This window comes from Stegostoma tigrinum, chromosome 16 (assembly GCF_030684315.1).
Source record: "Stegostoma tigrinum isolate sSteTig4 chromosome 16, sSteTig4.hap1, whole genome shotgun sequence".
NCBI lineage: Eukaryota > Metazoa > Chordata > Chondrichthyes > Orectolobiformes > Stegostomatidae > Stegostoma > Stegostoma tigrinum.
Genome location: NC_081369.1, coordinates 17506464 through 17523348, shown reverse-complemented (window position 1 = coordinate 17523348; position 16885 = coordinate 17506464). Strand labels below are relative to the sequence as shown.

The following is a 16885-nucleotide window of genomic DNA, read 5'->3' as shown; positions in this document are numbered from 1 at the left end:
CAAGCTCCATGCACCCTCACCCATGGACACTACCATCTGGTTACCATCAACCCCTGAGGATCCTCATGTCGCTGATCCAATCCACTTGCAGGAAGCATACAAATTTGGAACCTGCATTTCAAGGCGTAACTGTAATTAACACTACAAGGTTGCTGCAAGGGCATTTTGCATTCAGCTCATGGACTGGACCAGGCTGCATCTCAGAGCTGTTTGCATGCTCACTAAAAGCTCACTTATGTATTGCCTACTTGTATGTCCACGGCATCGCTGCCCTGCCTTGCCTTGTAAGGCCAGTTAACAGGTTGGGGCTTCAAAGTACTGCCCTACTGATGCACTGTTTTATGCTGACACATACACAGGCTTTCTGTCGGTCCGAACCTGTCAATTGTGGGGCGAGGGTTACCTTGCTGTACAGCATGCCAAAACGTCAATCCAGCAGCTGCTTGTGCGGCAAACACACTGCAAGTTCATTCAACCAAACGGCCCATGACGAAAAGTACATGGTAGGGTAGAACCTGATCTAGTCAAAGAGGTACAGGGTCATTGTTTGTAGGGGATTCCAATATCACCAGGTCAGTTTTGTAGGGCCACATATACAGTCATGGGAATCGTGTATCATCAGTCAGGCAGCTGCAAAGAGAGTGAGTAGAGGTCTTATCATTCATGCCAAAGGCAGTTCAGTGAAGTAGATCAGATGCCTGTGGTGAATACAGTCCTAGGAGAGGTGGGGGAAGGAGGATGCAAGGGCGGCTCATTGCCAAAAGTGGGTGTGGCAATCAAGGCTGGGGAATGAAAGCAGTGTCGAGATGACGAGTGTGGTACAGCATCAGAGGGCATGGTAGGCTGGGGAGACATGGGGGTATTACTGGCATGGACAATCATGAGCTCTACAGGAGTAGAATACAGGAGCACGATAGGCATCAATAAGGTGTAATGTTGCCGCTCGGGATGCAATGAGGAAAGCTGGAGGTAACATTCAATGCAGTGAATTGGGTGGGGGTAGGGTGGGTGGAAATGGGTTGTCAGGATAGCGTGAGATATAAAGGAAACCCGGCAACCAGGCAAAGCCCGATGCTGTTAGTGTCCAGTGCTCCCTGCAATCACTTACCACTCACTTATCACTAACTGCAACAGAAAAATGCCTGGGACAATACTCAGTGTCAATTTGATGGGCAAAAGCACGGTCTCCACAACTGCTGGATGCTGGGACATCAAAGGGGCAAATACATGAAGTATGCACTTGCAAAATGTAGCTACATTTAATTTGCAATCATTTCATTGTCCATGTGCAATGTGTACAGAGTGAATGCATCTATGATTCAAAGGAAATTTGCATCAGCTGTTGAACTTTGCAAATTGAGCAACAGTATCTTAATGATGGAGAAGTCAGCATCAGTGACTTAAAAATGAAGTTAACACTAGCTGAATATGAACTATAACTTGTGGAACTTGCAAGGACGATGTCGGAACCACAGATAGTCACCCTATCACCTGCCTTATAAGTATTATGATGGACTGCACTGAATGCATTAAGGGTTGTAGGGCAGCAGGCACCGCTTTTTGATACTATGTTTTGGTGGATTCAGCAAGCACAACACTTTCACCAAATTAGTGCCCATACTGAAGATGAATGAATTTTGTCCTCGTTATCAGAGTGCTGCAGGTCCCACTGATTGAAGAAGTGTGTGCAGCTTCATCTCTAGGTTATGCTATCACTTCTCAGATTTACAAGCCTGTTTTCTCCCTAAATTTACCAACATGGATCATTGCCAGTAAGACTGACATACCCAGTGGTTGGGTATATGTTGGTCACTGTGGCTGTCATGCTAAGAACATGAAGACTGGGGGAATAAGGGGGAGCAAGTCCCTTAGGGGAAGTGAAAACCTAGTAGTACTATTGCTAGAATATTAATTCAGAGACCCCTAGGCTCAAATCGTGCTGTGGCAGATGGTTGAATTTTGAAATCAGTGAAAATTAGCAATTAAGAGTCTAAATGTTGACCATGAAATTATTGTTGATGAAGCTGTCTGGTTTACTAATGTCCTTTAGGGAAGGAAACTATCATCTTTACCCGGTCTGGTCTACATGTGGCTCCAGAACAACAGTGTCCTCTGAAATGGTTGTGCAAGCCAGTTAGTTGTATCAAACCTTAGAAAGGAACAAGGAATGAAAATGCAAGGATCACCTGGCATCAACCTAGGCACCCAAAACAACAAAGGCAAAAACGAAACTGCTGACCCTGCAAAGTCCTCCTAACGAACATCTGGGAGCTAGTGCCAATATTGGGAAAGCTGTCATTGACATAGGCATACTCACAGAACCATACCGAACAGAAAATGTCCCAGACACCAACATCACCATCCCTGGCTATCTTCTAGCCCATCGACAGGACACCCCCAGCAGAGGTGGGAGCAGAATGGTATACAGTCAGATGGGAGTTACCGTAGGAATCCTCAACATTGACTCCAGAAACCATGAAGTCTCATGGCATCAGTTCAAACATAGGCAAGGAAAACTCCTGCTGATTACCAGCTGATCTGTCAGCTGATGAACTAGTATTGAACTACACTTGGAAGAAGCATTGACATTGTCAAGGGTGTTGAATGTACTCTGGGTGGGGTTTCTAATGGCTACCAGCAACAGTGGCTCAGTAGCAACAATATTGTTCGAACTGGTCAAGTCCCAATGCTCAGTAGTAGTAGCGTGTGACATTTACAAGTTGGACTGCAGAAATTCAGCAAAGATCCTTAGACAGCATCTTCCAAATCGCACGACCACTTCCATCTAGAAGGACAAGGGCAGCAGATACGTAGGAATGCCAGCACCTGCAAGTTCCCCTCCAAGCCACTCACCATCCTGACTTGGAAGTATAATGCCATTCCTTCAGTGTCACTGGATCAAAATCCTGAAATTCTTCCTTACTGGCACAGTGGATCTACCTACAGTACATGGTTTACAAAGGACTATAGTGGTTCAAGAAGGCAACAAGAATAAAGGAGAGCAATAGCCTCATGGTATTATCATTGGACTGTTAATCCAGAAACCAAATAATGTCCTGGGAACCTGAGTCTGAATCTCAAGATGACAGATGGTGGAGTTTGAATTCAATAAAAAAAATCTGGAATTAAGAATCTCATGATAACCATGAATCTTTGTCAACTGTCAGCAAAAAATCCATCTGGTTCACTGATGTCCTCTAGGGAAGGAAGCTGCCACCCTTGTCTGGTCTGACCTACATGTGACTCCAGGTCCACAATGTGGTTGACTCTTAACTGCCCTCTGGGCAATTAGGAATGGGTAATAAATGCTGGCCTAGCCTTGTCGTCCACATCCCATGTGAATAAAAGAAACAGGCCTAACAGCAAGTCCAGAGGCGTCAGCATCGGTTGCTACAAGTTAGACAGGAGCTGACTGATACCCCCTTCCAGTAAATGAGAGCTGGTGCTAGCAGGAAATCATGGAATGTAAAACTGTCTTTGGGCATTGTGGGGCAATCTGAAACCTCTATTCATTTTGTTTGTGTTTACTTTTGTTGACTGTGAATAAATGATCTTTTTGGAAGCGTCTAATTTCTTCCCACTCTGTGATGTTCCCCTACTGGACAATGACAAACATTACTTATGAATTCTTTCAGACACATAGTGGTTAGTCAGATTCACATGAAAATTATCATTTAGTTTTGCTCATTAGCTGTACAATATTGTACAAGTCTCTGACTTTAATCAATTAGCACACCCTGGAGGCTATATCATTAAATTGTCCTGAAAACTCAGTAGGTCTGATTGGTAAAGATTCTCTCATCAAAGCATTCATTCTTGGCATCAGAATACAATCAATTTTACAATTTTGATGCTTAGCAATTAGTGATGACATCTGGCTTCCTTGTGCACTTTAAAATTACTTTCATCAAAATCACTGAACTTTTTATAAAATATCTGTCACGGACAATAATCACTGCATTCTTCAGGGCTGCAGATTCAGGTTGGCAACAGCCAAATACAGCATTCTGAATTTTGGAAACAACTTCATCATTGTGAATTGAAAGTAATTCAGTAAATCTCACTAGAGTATCGTTTACATACCCCTGCCATTCAATTGTTTTGCAACTTCTTTTTGGACTTCTTGGATCACTGCATGATTTGTTACATCCATTTCAATGACGGTGAGTCGGTCAGAACAAATCGACTTGAGTTCTTGAGCACCATCGCTCTCTTCTTGAAGCACCAATGCAAACACACGGAAACCAAGAGAATGGAGTCGCTTGGCCAAAGTGTGACCAAAGCCTGAGTCACAACCTAAATATAGAGAAAAACAAGCTTCTAAAGGGCTGTAACTGAATTGGGGATACCAAAACATAATGATGTAATTATTGTCTTCAAGTAAAAACAATGGGTGGAATTTTCCCAGGGTCTGAATATATGTGGTAATGAATGAGACAGTTGGGAAAATAGGAGGATAATGGAAAAGTTAGATTCTCAATGTCAGGAATAAAAAATCAATTTTCCACTAGGGCTTCAACAATTGGATAAGAATATTGCTAGTAGGCAGCAATGGGCTATTTGCATACATTAACATCTTATTACTACCTAATCTCACCTCAGTTACAAAGGTTGCTACTTTATCAATGCTGCATGGTGCCAAATCCCAAATTGAAATTCAGGGAGGTTACCTGGTAGTTCCAGCTCCTCTGAGTTACGAGCTGAACCACATCATGGCACAGTGATAATAGGAACTGCAGATGCTGGAGAATCCATGATAATAAAATGTGAGGCTGGATGAACACAGCAGGCCCAGCGGCATCTCAGGAGCACAAAAGCTGATGTTTCCGGCCTAGACCCTTCATCAGAGAGCTCTCTGATGAAGGGTCTAGGCCCGAAACGTCAGCTTTTGTGCTCCTGAGATGCTGCTGGGCCATGGCACATCTCAGATTCACTTACGACACTTGTTAACTGCTGCACTTTGGTGCACTGTGATACCTTATATTGATGTGTTGTGATGTGTTGTGCTCCTGGCAATTCTGAAGCCATGAAGTTACTTGTTACTTTATAAATTTGGGCATGTTTTAAGAATGAAAGTGTATAAACATTTACATTTTCTATTTTTATTACAGTACATGTATCTATAATGCTGGTAATTTGGATTGTTTGGGATTTTTAAAAAAAATTGTGTTTTAATACAACATTGAAATAAATCAGCGTTACAACTTTTATTTAGTATTAATATAGTTCAAGTTTGAATTAAAAGTGGAAAATGGGACCAAGTCATTCAGCATTGCCTCTTTGGCAATAGGAAGTTTAACAATGAAACTAAAAACTGGCCTAAAACTCTGTTTATTGTGGACCAAATAAAGGACATTGAAACACTCAAAGAAAGCCCTTGTGTTTTCTCACTGCCTTCTAACACCATGGTTCCGAAATAACAACATTTCTGTAAAGCTATTTAATTGTGTTGGCTTTAAGAATGAATTCTGACCGTGATCACAAAGGCTCTTTGCATGAAAACAACCAAAGGAAATGTAGGATAGTCAGACTATTGGTCGTTACTAAGTAGAGAGTTGATTAAAAATGGGGAAATAGACTTTGAACAATGCATGAGTATTTAACTCCAAAACTTTGGTAATAAAGCTTCTCCAAAACTCTGTTGCACATGATCTAACTCACAGCAAGTCCTGTTCATTATCATCTCTTCAATCACTGACATATATCAGCACCTAGTAATAGTCCCTTAACTTTAAAGTTTGTTTCCTCATGGGGAAATCTCTTTATGGCTTTACCTTTCTCACCTTCATAATGCTGGTCAGCACTACAGGCTTTACTGTCCTCTAGGGAATGAAATCTGCCGTCTTAACCCACTCTCTCCTATGAGTGAATCAGATCTTTTATCTCTCAACTGCCCTCTGACATGGTCATTCAGTTTGAGGGCAATTAGAGTTGGACAACAAAAGCTGGCAGTGCCAGTGGTAGCAGTGTTCCATAACAATAGACAATAGGTGCAGGTGTAGGCCATTCGGCCCTTTGAGCCAGCACCATCATTCATTATGATCATGGCTAATCATGTTCATCATGATCATGAGAAAAATAAAAGTTAAAATAAAACTTCATGATCACTTTACCCATTCAATACTGGCCACTTCATTATTCCTGCAATTAACTGCTCCAACTTTAATGGCTTATCTTCGGCTGCCTAACCCATAAGCTTAGAATTCTCTCTCTTTTTGGACTTTCCTTCTTTGTACTTGTATCATTTGCTTTATGGCACTCCTTAATGCATTTGTGCAAACATTTGAGATAACAATATGTAGAGCTGGATGAACACAGCAGGCCAACCAGCATCAGAGTAGCAGTTTTGCTGCTTGGCCTGCTGTGTTCATCCAGCTCCACATCTTGTTAATTCAAATTCTCTGGCATCTGAAGTTCCTACTATCTCTGTGAAAACATTTGATTATCTTTCTAATATCAATAAATCCTAACATACAAGGGCTAAGAGGAAATGACTATTCTTGGTAAATGAGTACATAGTCACTAGCACATCTCAATGTCAAATAAAACAAAACAGTTGCAAATGGTCTAGAAGATAATACCTTTGATCTTCCCAATGTTTAGAGTTGGGTAGCATGGTGGTTAGTGCTGCTGCCTGACAGTACTAGGGGCGTGAGTGCAATACCAGCCTTGAGACTGTCTCTGTGGAGTTTGCATGTTCTCCCTCTGTTGGTACAGGTTTCCACTGGGTGCTGCTGTTTCCTCCCACAGTCCAAAGATGTGCAGGTTAGGCGGAGTGGCTGGGTTAAATTGTTGTCCAGAGATGTGTAGGCTAGGTGGTTTAGTAATGGGAAATGCAGGATTATAGGGGGTTGGATGCCCTTCAGAGGGTTGGTGCAGACTTGATGGCCAAATGGCCTCTTTCTGCACTGTGGGGATTGCATGATTCTAACATGTTAATAAATAAGTGGATGAATGCATGTTACTATTCAGTTTAACAGACAAAGGGGAAGATGACGTTATGTTGTTAAGTCCTTAATCCAGAGATCCAGGGCAAATTCTAGGGATCTGAGTTTGAATCCTGCCAATGGCAGATGGTGGAATTTGATTTCAATTAAAAGAAAATCTGAAATTAAAGCAGTTGCTGATTGTCTGAAAAACCTATCTGGTTCAACAATAAACTTCAGGGAAGGGAAACTGTCTGGACCCTGTGTAACTGCAGACCCACAGCAAAGTGGGGGACTCATCATTGCTTTCAGGGCAATTAGGGACAGACAATAAATGCTGACCTGCCCAGTGATGCCCATATCCTATGAATTAAAAAAAAGAATTTAAATATAGCCCAGTCTTCTTTTTGGGGATCAGTTAGCTAGACGGGTGGTTTGTGATGCAGAATAATGTTTCAACAGCGTGGCATTTCCACACCGGCTGCGGTTATGATGAAGGACTCTCCTTCTCAACGTCTCCCCTAGCCTGAGGTGTGGTTCACTGAACCACCACCAGTTGTCTCACTCTAATCAGAGTGAGCCCTATGGTCTGGGAGTACTCCCGTGACTTTACTACATTTTGTTCTCAATGCAGATTGTAGTTTATCATTTTCTGAAAATTACATACGAGTCTACATAGCAATAATGTTACAAAATGATTGTCTATTTTCAAAAATATACTTTATTCTTAATTCATAAAAGATCTCTATATGTGTATATACACACATAGTCACAAACGCAGTTTCGGTTCTGTACAGTAGCGCAGCAAGAAAACAAACATACATTGGAGTTTGACTCTATCCAAACAAACCAAATACATGAAATGATCCCTGCACCGAGATGAGCCGGCCAACCAAACTCCTGGCCGCTCTAGCCAAGAGTAACTCATTTCATTCCAGTCTTGCAGGTTTTACAAATGCTGTTAAATTTCATGTGACTGGGAGCAATTCTGTCAACGCTTACCAGTGATCAGAACAGTTTTCCCTTTCGGAGAGAGTATTCCGTTGGAGCAGAGCGATCGATAAACCAGAAAGCAGCATACATTGAAAAGCACGAACCCCACGTACTGCGGTAAGTAAATAGAACAGAGGGACGCAGCTACCAACAGCAACAAAAAGACACTGCTGGAGGGGCTCAAATTTAAACGCGCTTCAGATTTCCGAAAGTGGATGGCAACTGCTGTCCCGAGCACCACAGTGAAAAACACATACAGGCCCAGTGCTGATGAGCTGCTTCCCTCCATTTCGACTGAAACGGAAAGGTCCTGCGCTTGTGCATTCAGATTGAAATGAAACAAAAGTGCGATGGCAAACATTCTCAACCAACCAGACCCCCTCTGTGAGTTTACTCTGACAGATAACAATCAGCTATCCATGTGACAGTGTTCTGTGAAACAATATTCTTCAAAATGACCTCTGAGAAAGTGTCCTTTCATTAAACAGTCGCTTTTTGTTGATAAACATGTACTTGTGCAATCATATCTGGCAGAGCATTCACCAGCCACAATTGTTGGGGGAATAGAGGTACTTGAGAAATTAATGCAAGTCTGCAAGACATTTATGAATTGTTATAATCTCACAGAACAAAATGTGAATTTGGCTTCAGTCCGTCATTAACTAAGGTATACAATTGTATAAGACCGAAGGCTGGATCTGCAGAACCCAATAACCCAGCCTGTCCTCGAAAATAAGTAAATTTAAAAGAATCTTTAGAAATAGAAGTTCTGATAATTTACAGGGAAAGTGGGAGGGCTAGCCATGAACCGACAATTATTTGACAGGGTGTCAGTTTCATGGTTTGATCCATTTTCCATCTTCCAGCTGGTCAAATTGGCAGCCTGATGAATAAGCAGGAGGGAAACAGGTAGAGTTGCCAACCTGCCTGAGAGTCCACATATTTAAGATAATCTTCAGGGCATTGGTGCAGGCAAATGCAGGAGAGAGATCACAGGTAAAACAAAACTGATGATTGATTTTTCTTTGAATGCTTTAGTTAATTAGTTAAAAATATTGAAGATGGAAAGAATGGCTGTTTAATTGACAGTCAGGAATCATTCAGTTTGAAGAGACTTTTTGCAATCCAATTGACCAACTGAATGTGGGGGCAATGCTATGTATTCATCCTCACAATGTGGGGGGCAAAGGTAGGTGATTACAGGAAGGCTTATGCTGAAACCCTGGAGAAATACTTTCAACCACAACTATAAAAGCATGGTCGATGCATGGGAACATCACTGTCTGAAAGTTCCTCACTAAATCACACACTATATTGACTTGGAATTACTCCGTTGTCTTCCAGAACAAGAGTTGATCTCAACCAAGCATTGCAGACTGGCACATTCCAAGGTCCAGAACTATGTGCTGGGGGATACACTAAAGCTTGGGCCTGCTGCTGCCAAAGTGCAAAGGGAAGGACACTGTCTGATGCCTTCCTGCTGAAATTAATTGGGAGTCCATTCTGTAAGAGATGCCGTTGGTTTTTTTGGGATTGAGTCAAACTCAAATATTTGTTTGTTTACATGATATGCTAATGTACAGAAGTGAAAGGCATCTGTGACAAATACACAGCTTTTTTATGAATAAAGTATATTTTTGAAAAAAATGTACACTATTCCTTCATTGTCATTGGGTCAATATCCTTGAACTCCCTTCCTAATAGCACTGTCATGTACGTAACACTCTTGATTATAACAATTCAAGAAGGTGGCTCACCACCACATTTTCGAGGGCAACTATGGTTAATGAATGCTTGATAATCCAGCAATGCCCACATCACATGACAAATAAAAACACAACAAGCAGCAAGAGCCAAAGTCAGGGTTTCTGGGGATTGTTTCAAATAATTAAGAAAGATTGTCAGCCATTGCAGTAGGAAAGATCTGCTATTGCAGCTTTTCATTCTCGACACTATGTGAGTTTCAGCATGTCCAAATAAAAGCACAAGAGCAGGAGTAGGCCTGCTTTGCCATTCTGTATCATGGCAATCAGCTATTTCAATACCATTTTCCTACATTGGCTCCATATCACTTGATATCATTAGTATCTAGAAATTTATCAATTGCTGTCTTAAGCATTCTTAAAGATTCCAAACATTTACTACTGTCCGAGTGAACAGCTTCTTCCTCATCTCAATCCTAAATGGCTTGCCACAGTTCTCAAATTGTGACCATCGTTGTATACTTCATCTACCCTACCCAACCCTTTAACAAAGGCCCAGTCTCGTCAATCTTTCCTCATAGATCCAGTCAACTTTTGTTGGCACCCACTTTATGGTAAGTATATCCATCCTTAGCTAAGGGAAGCAAAACTGCACATATATAGTACTCCAGATATGGTCTCATCAAGATTCTAAACAATTTAATTATGATATGTATAAGTAAAAAGGAAAGAAAAGCAGAATCCACAATCTGTACCATCACCAGCACATAGGATTTTATCTTGCTGATATTGATGCGTGCAAATATCTTCCAGCTGGCTCCAAGGAATATCTTTTTAATTCTTATAACTGAAATTCTATTCTACTCTTGGCTATTCAACACATTGATGATGAGAGGACAATTAGGGAACAATCAAACCTCTGTTCTGTAGCTTTTACAGGCACAATCCTTCTGCCGCAAATGTAGCCTGGAAGTCAATTCAAACTCTGGCATCTCCCTGACAAACTGACTGTCTTGCCATAAGGTCTCAATTAACTTTCAGTATCTTCTATCTGCTCGAGCATAATGCATCTCCAGAATCAAAGCACCTATAGAGCACTTTTTAAAATAAGAAACAACGTAAAATGAAAGAAACAACCTGAATAGCTGTAAATTCGGAGAGGGGAGTGTGCAGTGAGACTGGGTGTTCTTGTAAGGTAAGCAGGCAAATGCAGCAGGCCATAAAAAGGCAAATGATATGTTGGCCTTCGTTGTGATAAGTTTCAAGTACACGAGCAGAGTTGTTTTGTTGCAGCTGTACAGGGCCTTGGTGAGACCACACCAAGAATATTGTGTGCAGTTTTGGTCTCTTTTCTGAGGAAGGATGCTCTTGCTCTTGAGGAAGTGCAGCAAAGGTTTGCCAGGCTGATTCCAGGATGGCGGGACTGACATGAGGAGAGATTGACTAGGTTAGGATTGTTTTCACTGGAGCTCAGACGAATGAGGGAAGAATCTCATAGAGACTTATAAAATTCTAACAGGACTAGACAGGGTAGATGCAGGGAGGATGTCCCCAATGGTGGGTGTGTCCAGAACCAGGGGTCACTATGAGAATTCAGGGGAGACCATTTAGGATGGAGATGTGAAGATGAGGAGACATTTCTTCATTCAAAGAGTGGTGAGCCTGTGAAATTCATTACCACAGGAAGTAGTTGATGCCAAAACATTTAATATATTCAAGTAGTGGCTAGATATAGCACTTGGGACAAATAGGATCAAAGGTTATGGGGAGAAAGCAGGATTAGGATATTGAGTTGGATGATCAACCATGACCATGATGAATGGCGGAGCAGGCTCAACAGGCCAAATGGCCTCCTCTTATCTTCTATGTTTCTAATTAACTTTCAGGCCACATGAACAAATAACAGTTAATTTTTCAGAAAAGCTGCTCCTTATAGTCCAAATTTCAGCTCTCTGCTTCAAACTAAAACTAACTAAAAAATATAAAATAATGACAAATTTACAATTCTAACATTACCACAGTTAAAACCGCACAATTATTCATATTATATTCTTTTTGGCATGTCTGGCCTAGTTACTCATCCTGTCCTAATCCCCTTGAAGTCACTTTGCATCTTCCTCACAACTCACATTTCCACTGTGTTTTATGTCATCTGCAAAATTAGAACTACCACATTTGGTTTCCACATCCAAATCACTAACACATATTACAAACATCTGTGGCCAAAATCTTATGGAACCTCACTAATCACAGCTTGCCAACCTGAAAATGGCCCATAAATTTTTGATGTTTTCTTTATGTTAAGCAATCCTCAATCCATGCCAATACATTCCCTCCTATCCCATGTGCTCTAATTTTGTTTGCTAACCTCCTCTATGGAACTTTATCAAAGATCTGCTGAAAATCCAAATACACACCAAGCTCTGATTCCCATTATTTATTCTATTAGTATCATCCTTAAAAATCTCCAGCTGGTTTGTCACACATGATTTTTGTTTCATGAATTCATGGTGACTCTGCCCAAACAGATCATTATTTTGATGTGTACAGTTATCACATTCTTTAGAATAGATTCTAGTACTTTTCCCATTACTGATATCAGGCTAATGGGTGTGATGTTCCTTGTTTTCTCTCCCTCTACTTTCTTAAATTATGGTGTTACATCTTGAATGTTCCAACCTACAGGCACCATTCCAGAGTCTGTAGAAATTTTGAAAGATGATTGCTGATGCAACCATTATCTTTACAGCCATCTTTTTGAACACTCAGGGATGTAGATCCTAGAGATTTCTCAACTTTGTTCCATTAATTTCTAGTATTACTTTTTACTAGAACTAATTTATTTCAGATCCTTATTCTCACTAATTGCTTGGATCTATATTATTTTTGGAATACTTCTTGTATCTCCTCCCCAAGAAGTAGACATAATTATTTAGCTTCTCTCCCATTTCCCCATTTATCATTATAAACTTTCCTGTCCACCTCTAATGGACCACATTTTTCTTTGCTAATCTTTTCATCTTTACATAGCTTTAGAAGCTTATATAGTCTATTTTTATGACTCTTGCTAATTCTCATTCATATGCTATTATCCTTTTCTTTACCAGTCTTTTTTATACTCATTTGCGGAATTCTAAAATGCTCCCAGTCCTCAGTCTTACTACTTTCCTGGCAGCTTCATAAGCCTTGTTCTTTGATCCATTAAACTTTATTCACTCAGAGGGCACTGGGAATCTGGAACTCTCTGCCTGTATGGGTGGTAGTGATATAAACCCTTAAAACATTGAAAGAGTATTTAGATGTGCACTTGTAATCCCATGGATCATAAGCTATAGATCATTGGCTGTAAAATGGGATTAGAAAAGTTAGGTTATTGTTTTTGAGTAATGCAGACTTGATGGGGCTAAGGGACTTTGTCTGTGCTGTATACATTCTGACTATGATAAACTTCCATTTTAGCTACAACTGATCTATTGCTGTTCAAGCCATTTTAACATAAACATATTGACAGTCCATTATGACTCTTCTCTCATGGGCCTCTCAGTTCCATTTCTCCAGGCCTGCCTCCTGGTATCCAAGCACAACTGCAGCAATGGCCAATTTGACCTTGTTTTTAAGTTACTGCACATTCAACCTGAATTATGGTGCCATTTTAGGTTTTCCCATTCGGAGAAGGGTTTTTTGGTTAAACACATCCAATGCTTGATGTCTGTTAAGCTCATTGATTCAACTTGTGCAAGTGACTGTTTCCACAGATCACCATCTTATGCTTCAGGCTGCACCTTTGCCTTTGAGCTGCAGATTTCGGCTATTCCTGCCCACCTTTTGTTGGGTAAGAAATATTTTCTGTATTGTTCTTGGAAATATGCTCCTGTGTTGATTGTTGCCATGAGGCTTATTATCATTAGCAATCAGCAGTATTTGTTTCTTTTGAAGGCTTCAGGATTATTAGCATGTTTTTTTTTGCCCCTGCTTTTCCCTGAAGGCATTAGCACAGGTCACCGCTGCTCACTAAACTGTAGCACGGACACACCACAGTTAGCACACTGATCTCACCATATTGTATGTGGGTGTTTTCAAGCCTGAAGCGGTATAATGTGAATGTGATTAGTCATCTTTCTGGTCTAATTAGAAGAGACTTATTGAGCAAACAATAGTGGGTTTTGGATATAAGTTTGCTCGCTGAGCTGGAAGGTTCGTTTTCAGACGTTTAGTCACTTTATTTTATTTGAAAAAATATACTTTATTCATAGAATGTACAAAAAATAAAACATTTATACACCTACCCAGTCATGCAAGCTGCTCCCCGTTACCCAGGGGGTATGTACACCAACTAAAGGCAAAAACAAAACAAAAAAGAAAAAAAAAACAAAGCAAAGAAAATACCCCGGCAGTCGTCTCCCCAAACAGTCCCCGTTGGCCCCTGACCAGTTGGGGAAGGCGCCAGCTGGGCCCAGTTACCAGATAGGGCCCTTTTTTCTATTCTGGACGAGGGGGTTCATACGGTGGTCTTTCCCCACCGCACCTTGGTGGCAGCTGCCCCAAGATTTAGCGCGTCCCTCAGCACGTAGTCCTGGACCTTGGAGTGCGCCAGTCCTCAACACTCAATCGGGGTCAGTTCTTTCAGCTGGCAGACCAGCAAGTTGCGGGCAGACCAAAAGAGCGTCTTTCACCGCATTGATGGTCCTCCAGGCGCAGTTGATGTTGGTCTTGGTGTGCGTCCAGGGAAACAGCCCGTAGAGCACGGAGTCCCACGTCACAGAGCTGCTCGGGACGAACCTCAACAAATACCACTGCATCCCCCTCCAGACCTCCTGCGCATAGGCACACTCCAGAAGGAGGTGATCGACAGTCTCGTCCCCCCCGCAGCTGCCTCGAGGGCAGCATGCGGTGGCGCAGAGATTCCGGGCATGCATAAAGGATCTCACTGGCAGAGCCCCTTTCACCGCCAGCCAAGCAATGTCCTTGTGCTTGTTTGAAAGTTCTGGTGATGAGGCATTCTGCCAAAACGACTTTGGCAGTCTGCGTGGGGAACCACATGAAGGGATCCACACTCTCCTTTTCCCAAAGGGTCTCGAGGATACTACGTGCCGACCACTGCCTGACGGCCTTGTGGTCAAAGGTGTTTCCTTTCAAAAATTTCTCCACAAAGGACAGGTGGTACGGGACGGTCCAACTACTCGGAGCGTTCCGCGGCAACGAGGCCAGGCCCATCCTTCGCAACACCAGGGACAGGTAGAACCTCAGTAAGTAGTGACACTTGGTGTTTGTGTACTGAGGATCTACACACAGCTTGATGCAGCCGCACACAAAGGTAGCCATCAGGGCGAGGGTGGCGTTCGGTACGTCCTTTCCCCCATTTTCCAGGTCTTTGTACATGGTGACCCTGCGGACCCAATCCAGGGAATAGGCCAGGCCTGCGCCACATACAACAGTACCGAAAGCCCCTCGCACCTGACAACCAGGTTCTTGCCCGTGATGGAGAGGGACCGGAGCGTCCACCTGCCCAGCTTGTGCTTCAGTTTGGTGATACGCTCCTCCCAAGTCTTAGTTCACGCCCCAGCTCCACCAAACCAAACATGCAGCACCTTCAGGTAGTCTGTCCTGACAGTGAAGGGGATGAAGGAGCGGTTGTCCCAGTTCCCGAAGAACATGACCTCGCTCTTACCCCTATTGACTTTGGCACCCGAGGCCAGTTCAAACTGGCCGCAGTTGTCCAACAGCCTACTCACCGACCGACGATCGGTGCAGAAGACGGCGACGTCGACCATGTACAGGGAGGTCTTGACCTGAAGGCCTCCGCTGCCTGGGATAGTCACGCCCTTCAGGCTCACGTCCTTCCTGATGGATGCGGCGAAGGGCTCCACACAGCACACGAACAAGGCAGGAAAGAGCGGACAGCCCTGCCTGACTCCAGATCTGACGGGAAAACTGTCCGATTCCCACCTGTTGATCGTGACTGCACTAATGATGTTGGTGTAGAGCAGCCGGATCCAATTGCGGATGCCCTCCCCGAAACCCAATTTGGAGAGGACGTCCCTCATGTAAGCATGAGAGACCCTGTCGAAGGCCTTCTCCTGGTCCAGGCTGATGAGGCAGGTGTCCACCCGTCTGTCCTGCACGTAGGCGATCAAATCCCTGATAAGCGCGAGGCTCTCAGCGAACTTCCTGCCCGGCACAGCACAGGTTTGGTCAGGGTGAATCACCGACTCCAGAACAGACCTGACCCGGTTGGCTATGACCTTGGCCAGGATTTTGTAGTCCTCGTTCAATAGTGAAATGGGACGCCAATTTTTAATTTCTTCCCTCTCCCCCTTCCTCTTGTAAATGAGGGTGATGATGCCCTTCCTCATGGACTTGCACACTTCCCCTGCCCAAAGCGCACTATCGTACACCTCCAGCAGGTCCTGGCCGACAAGGTCCCACAGAACGGAATGCAGCTCGACCGGTAAGCCGTTGCTCCCGGGAGTCTTATTCCTCTCCAAGGACTTGAGGGCTCTGGTCAGCTCGTCCAGGGATATTGGCCGGTCCAGCCACTCCCTCGTGCTGTCGTCTAAGACCTCCGTGATAGACGACAGGAACGACTCAGAGGCCATGCTGTCTGTGGACTTCGTGTCGTACAGTCCGGCATAGAAGGATCTGTTGATCCTCAAAATGTCGGGCCGAGACGACGTCACCGAACCGTTGTCCTCCTTCAGCCGGCTAAGCACAGAGCTCTCTTTGTGCACCTCTGAAAGAAGAAACGCGAGCACGTCACGTCCTGCTCCACAGAGCGGACCCTGGACCGGAAGATTATCCTGGAGGCCTCCGCGGTGAAGATCGAGGCTTGCTGGCCCCTTACCTCGTGGAGGTCTTCTGTGACATCGACCCCCATCGACTGCAGAAGGAGCAGCTTCTGCACCCTTTTCTGGAGTCGCGACAGCTTTCCCCGCCTCTCTCTCGCCTTCCAAACACCCTTGAGGACAAAGAACCTCTTGATGTTCTCCTTCACCGTCTCCCGCCAGTCGCCTGGAGACTCAAAGAGGGGTTTCACGGTTCTCCAACCAGCGTACTCGCTGTTAAGCTCCTGGACGTTCTCTAGGGTCAACAGAGTGGTGTTGAGCTTCCACGTCCCCTTGCCGGAGTGCTGGTCGTCCTGTAAGTGACAGTCGGCCAACAGGAGGCAGTGGTCAGAGAAGAACACCGGCTCGATGCCGGTGGGCCTGACCGAGAACGCCCGTAACACAAACAGGAAGTGTATCCTTGAGTGGATAGACCCGTCTG

The 16885-nt window shown here is 43.5% G+C and overlaps 1 protein-coding gene across 2 annotated transcripts in view; it reads right to left on the bottom strand.

The window, feature by feature from the left end:
* Positions 1 to 8306, bottom strand: part of LOC125459704 (11-beta-hydroxysteroid dehydrogenase type 2-like) — a 50845-nt gene extending 42539 nt beyond the window's left edge. Inside the window, exons 1-2 of one of the 2 annotated variants that reach the window (XM_048546443.1) lie at positions 7929 to 8298; positions 4084 to 4296 (exon numbers count right to left, since the gene is read on the bottom strand). In XM_048546443.1, the coding sequence (XP_048402400.1) occupies positions 4084 to 4296; positions 7929 to 8280 (565 nt within the window). In that variant the 5' untranslated portion in view covers positions 8281 to 8298. Of the gene's footprint in view, positions 1 to 4083; positions 4297 to 7928 lie in introns of both variants that reach the window. The other variant, XM_059651630.1, reaches the window with a different exon arrangement.
* Between the last annotated feature and the right edge of the window lie 8579 nt (positions 8307 to 16885).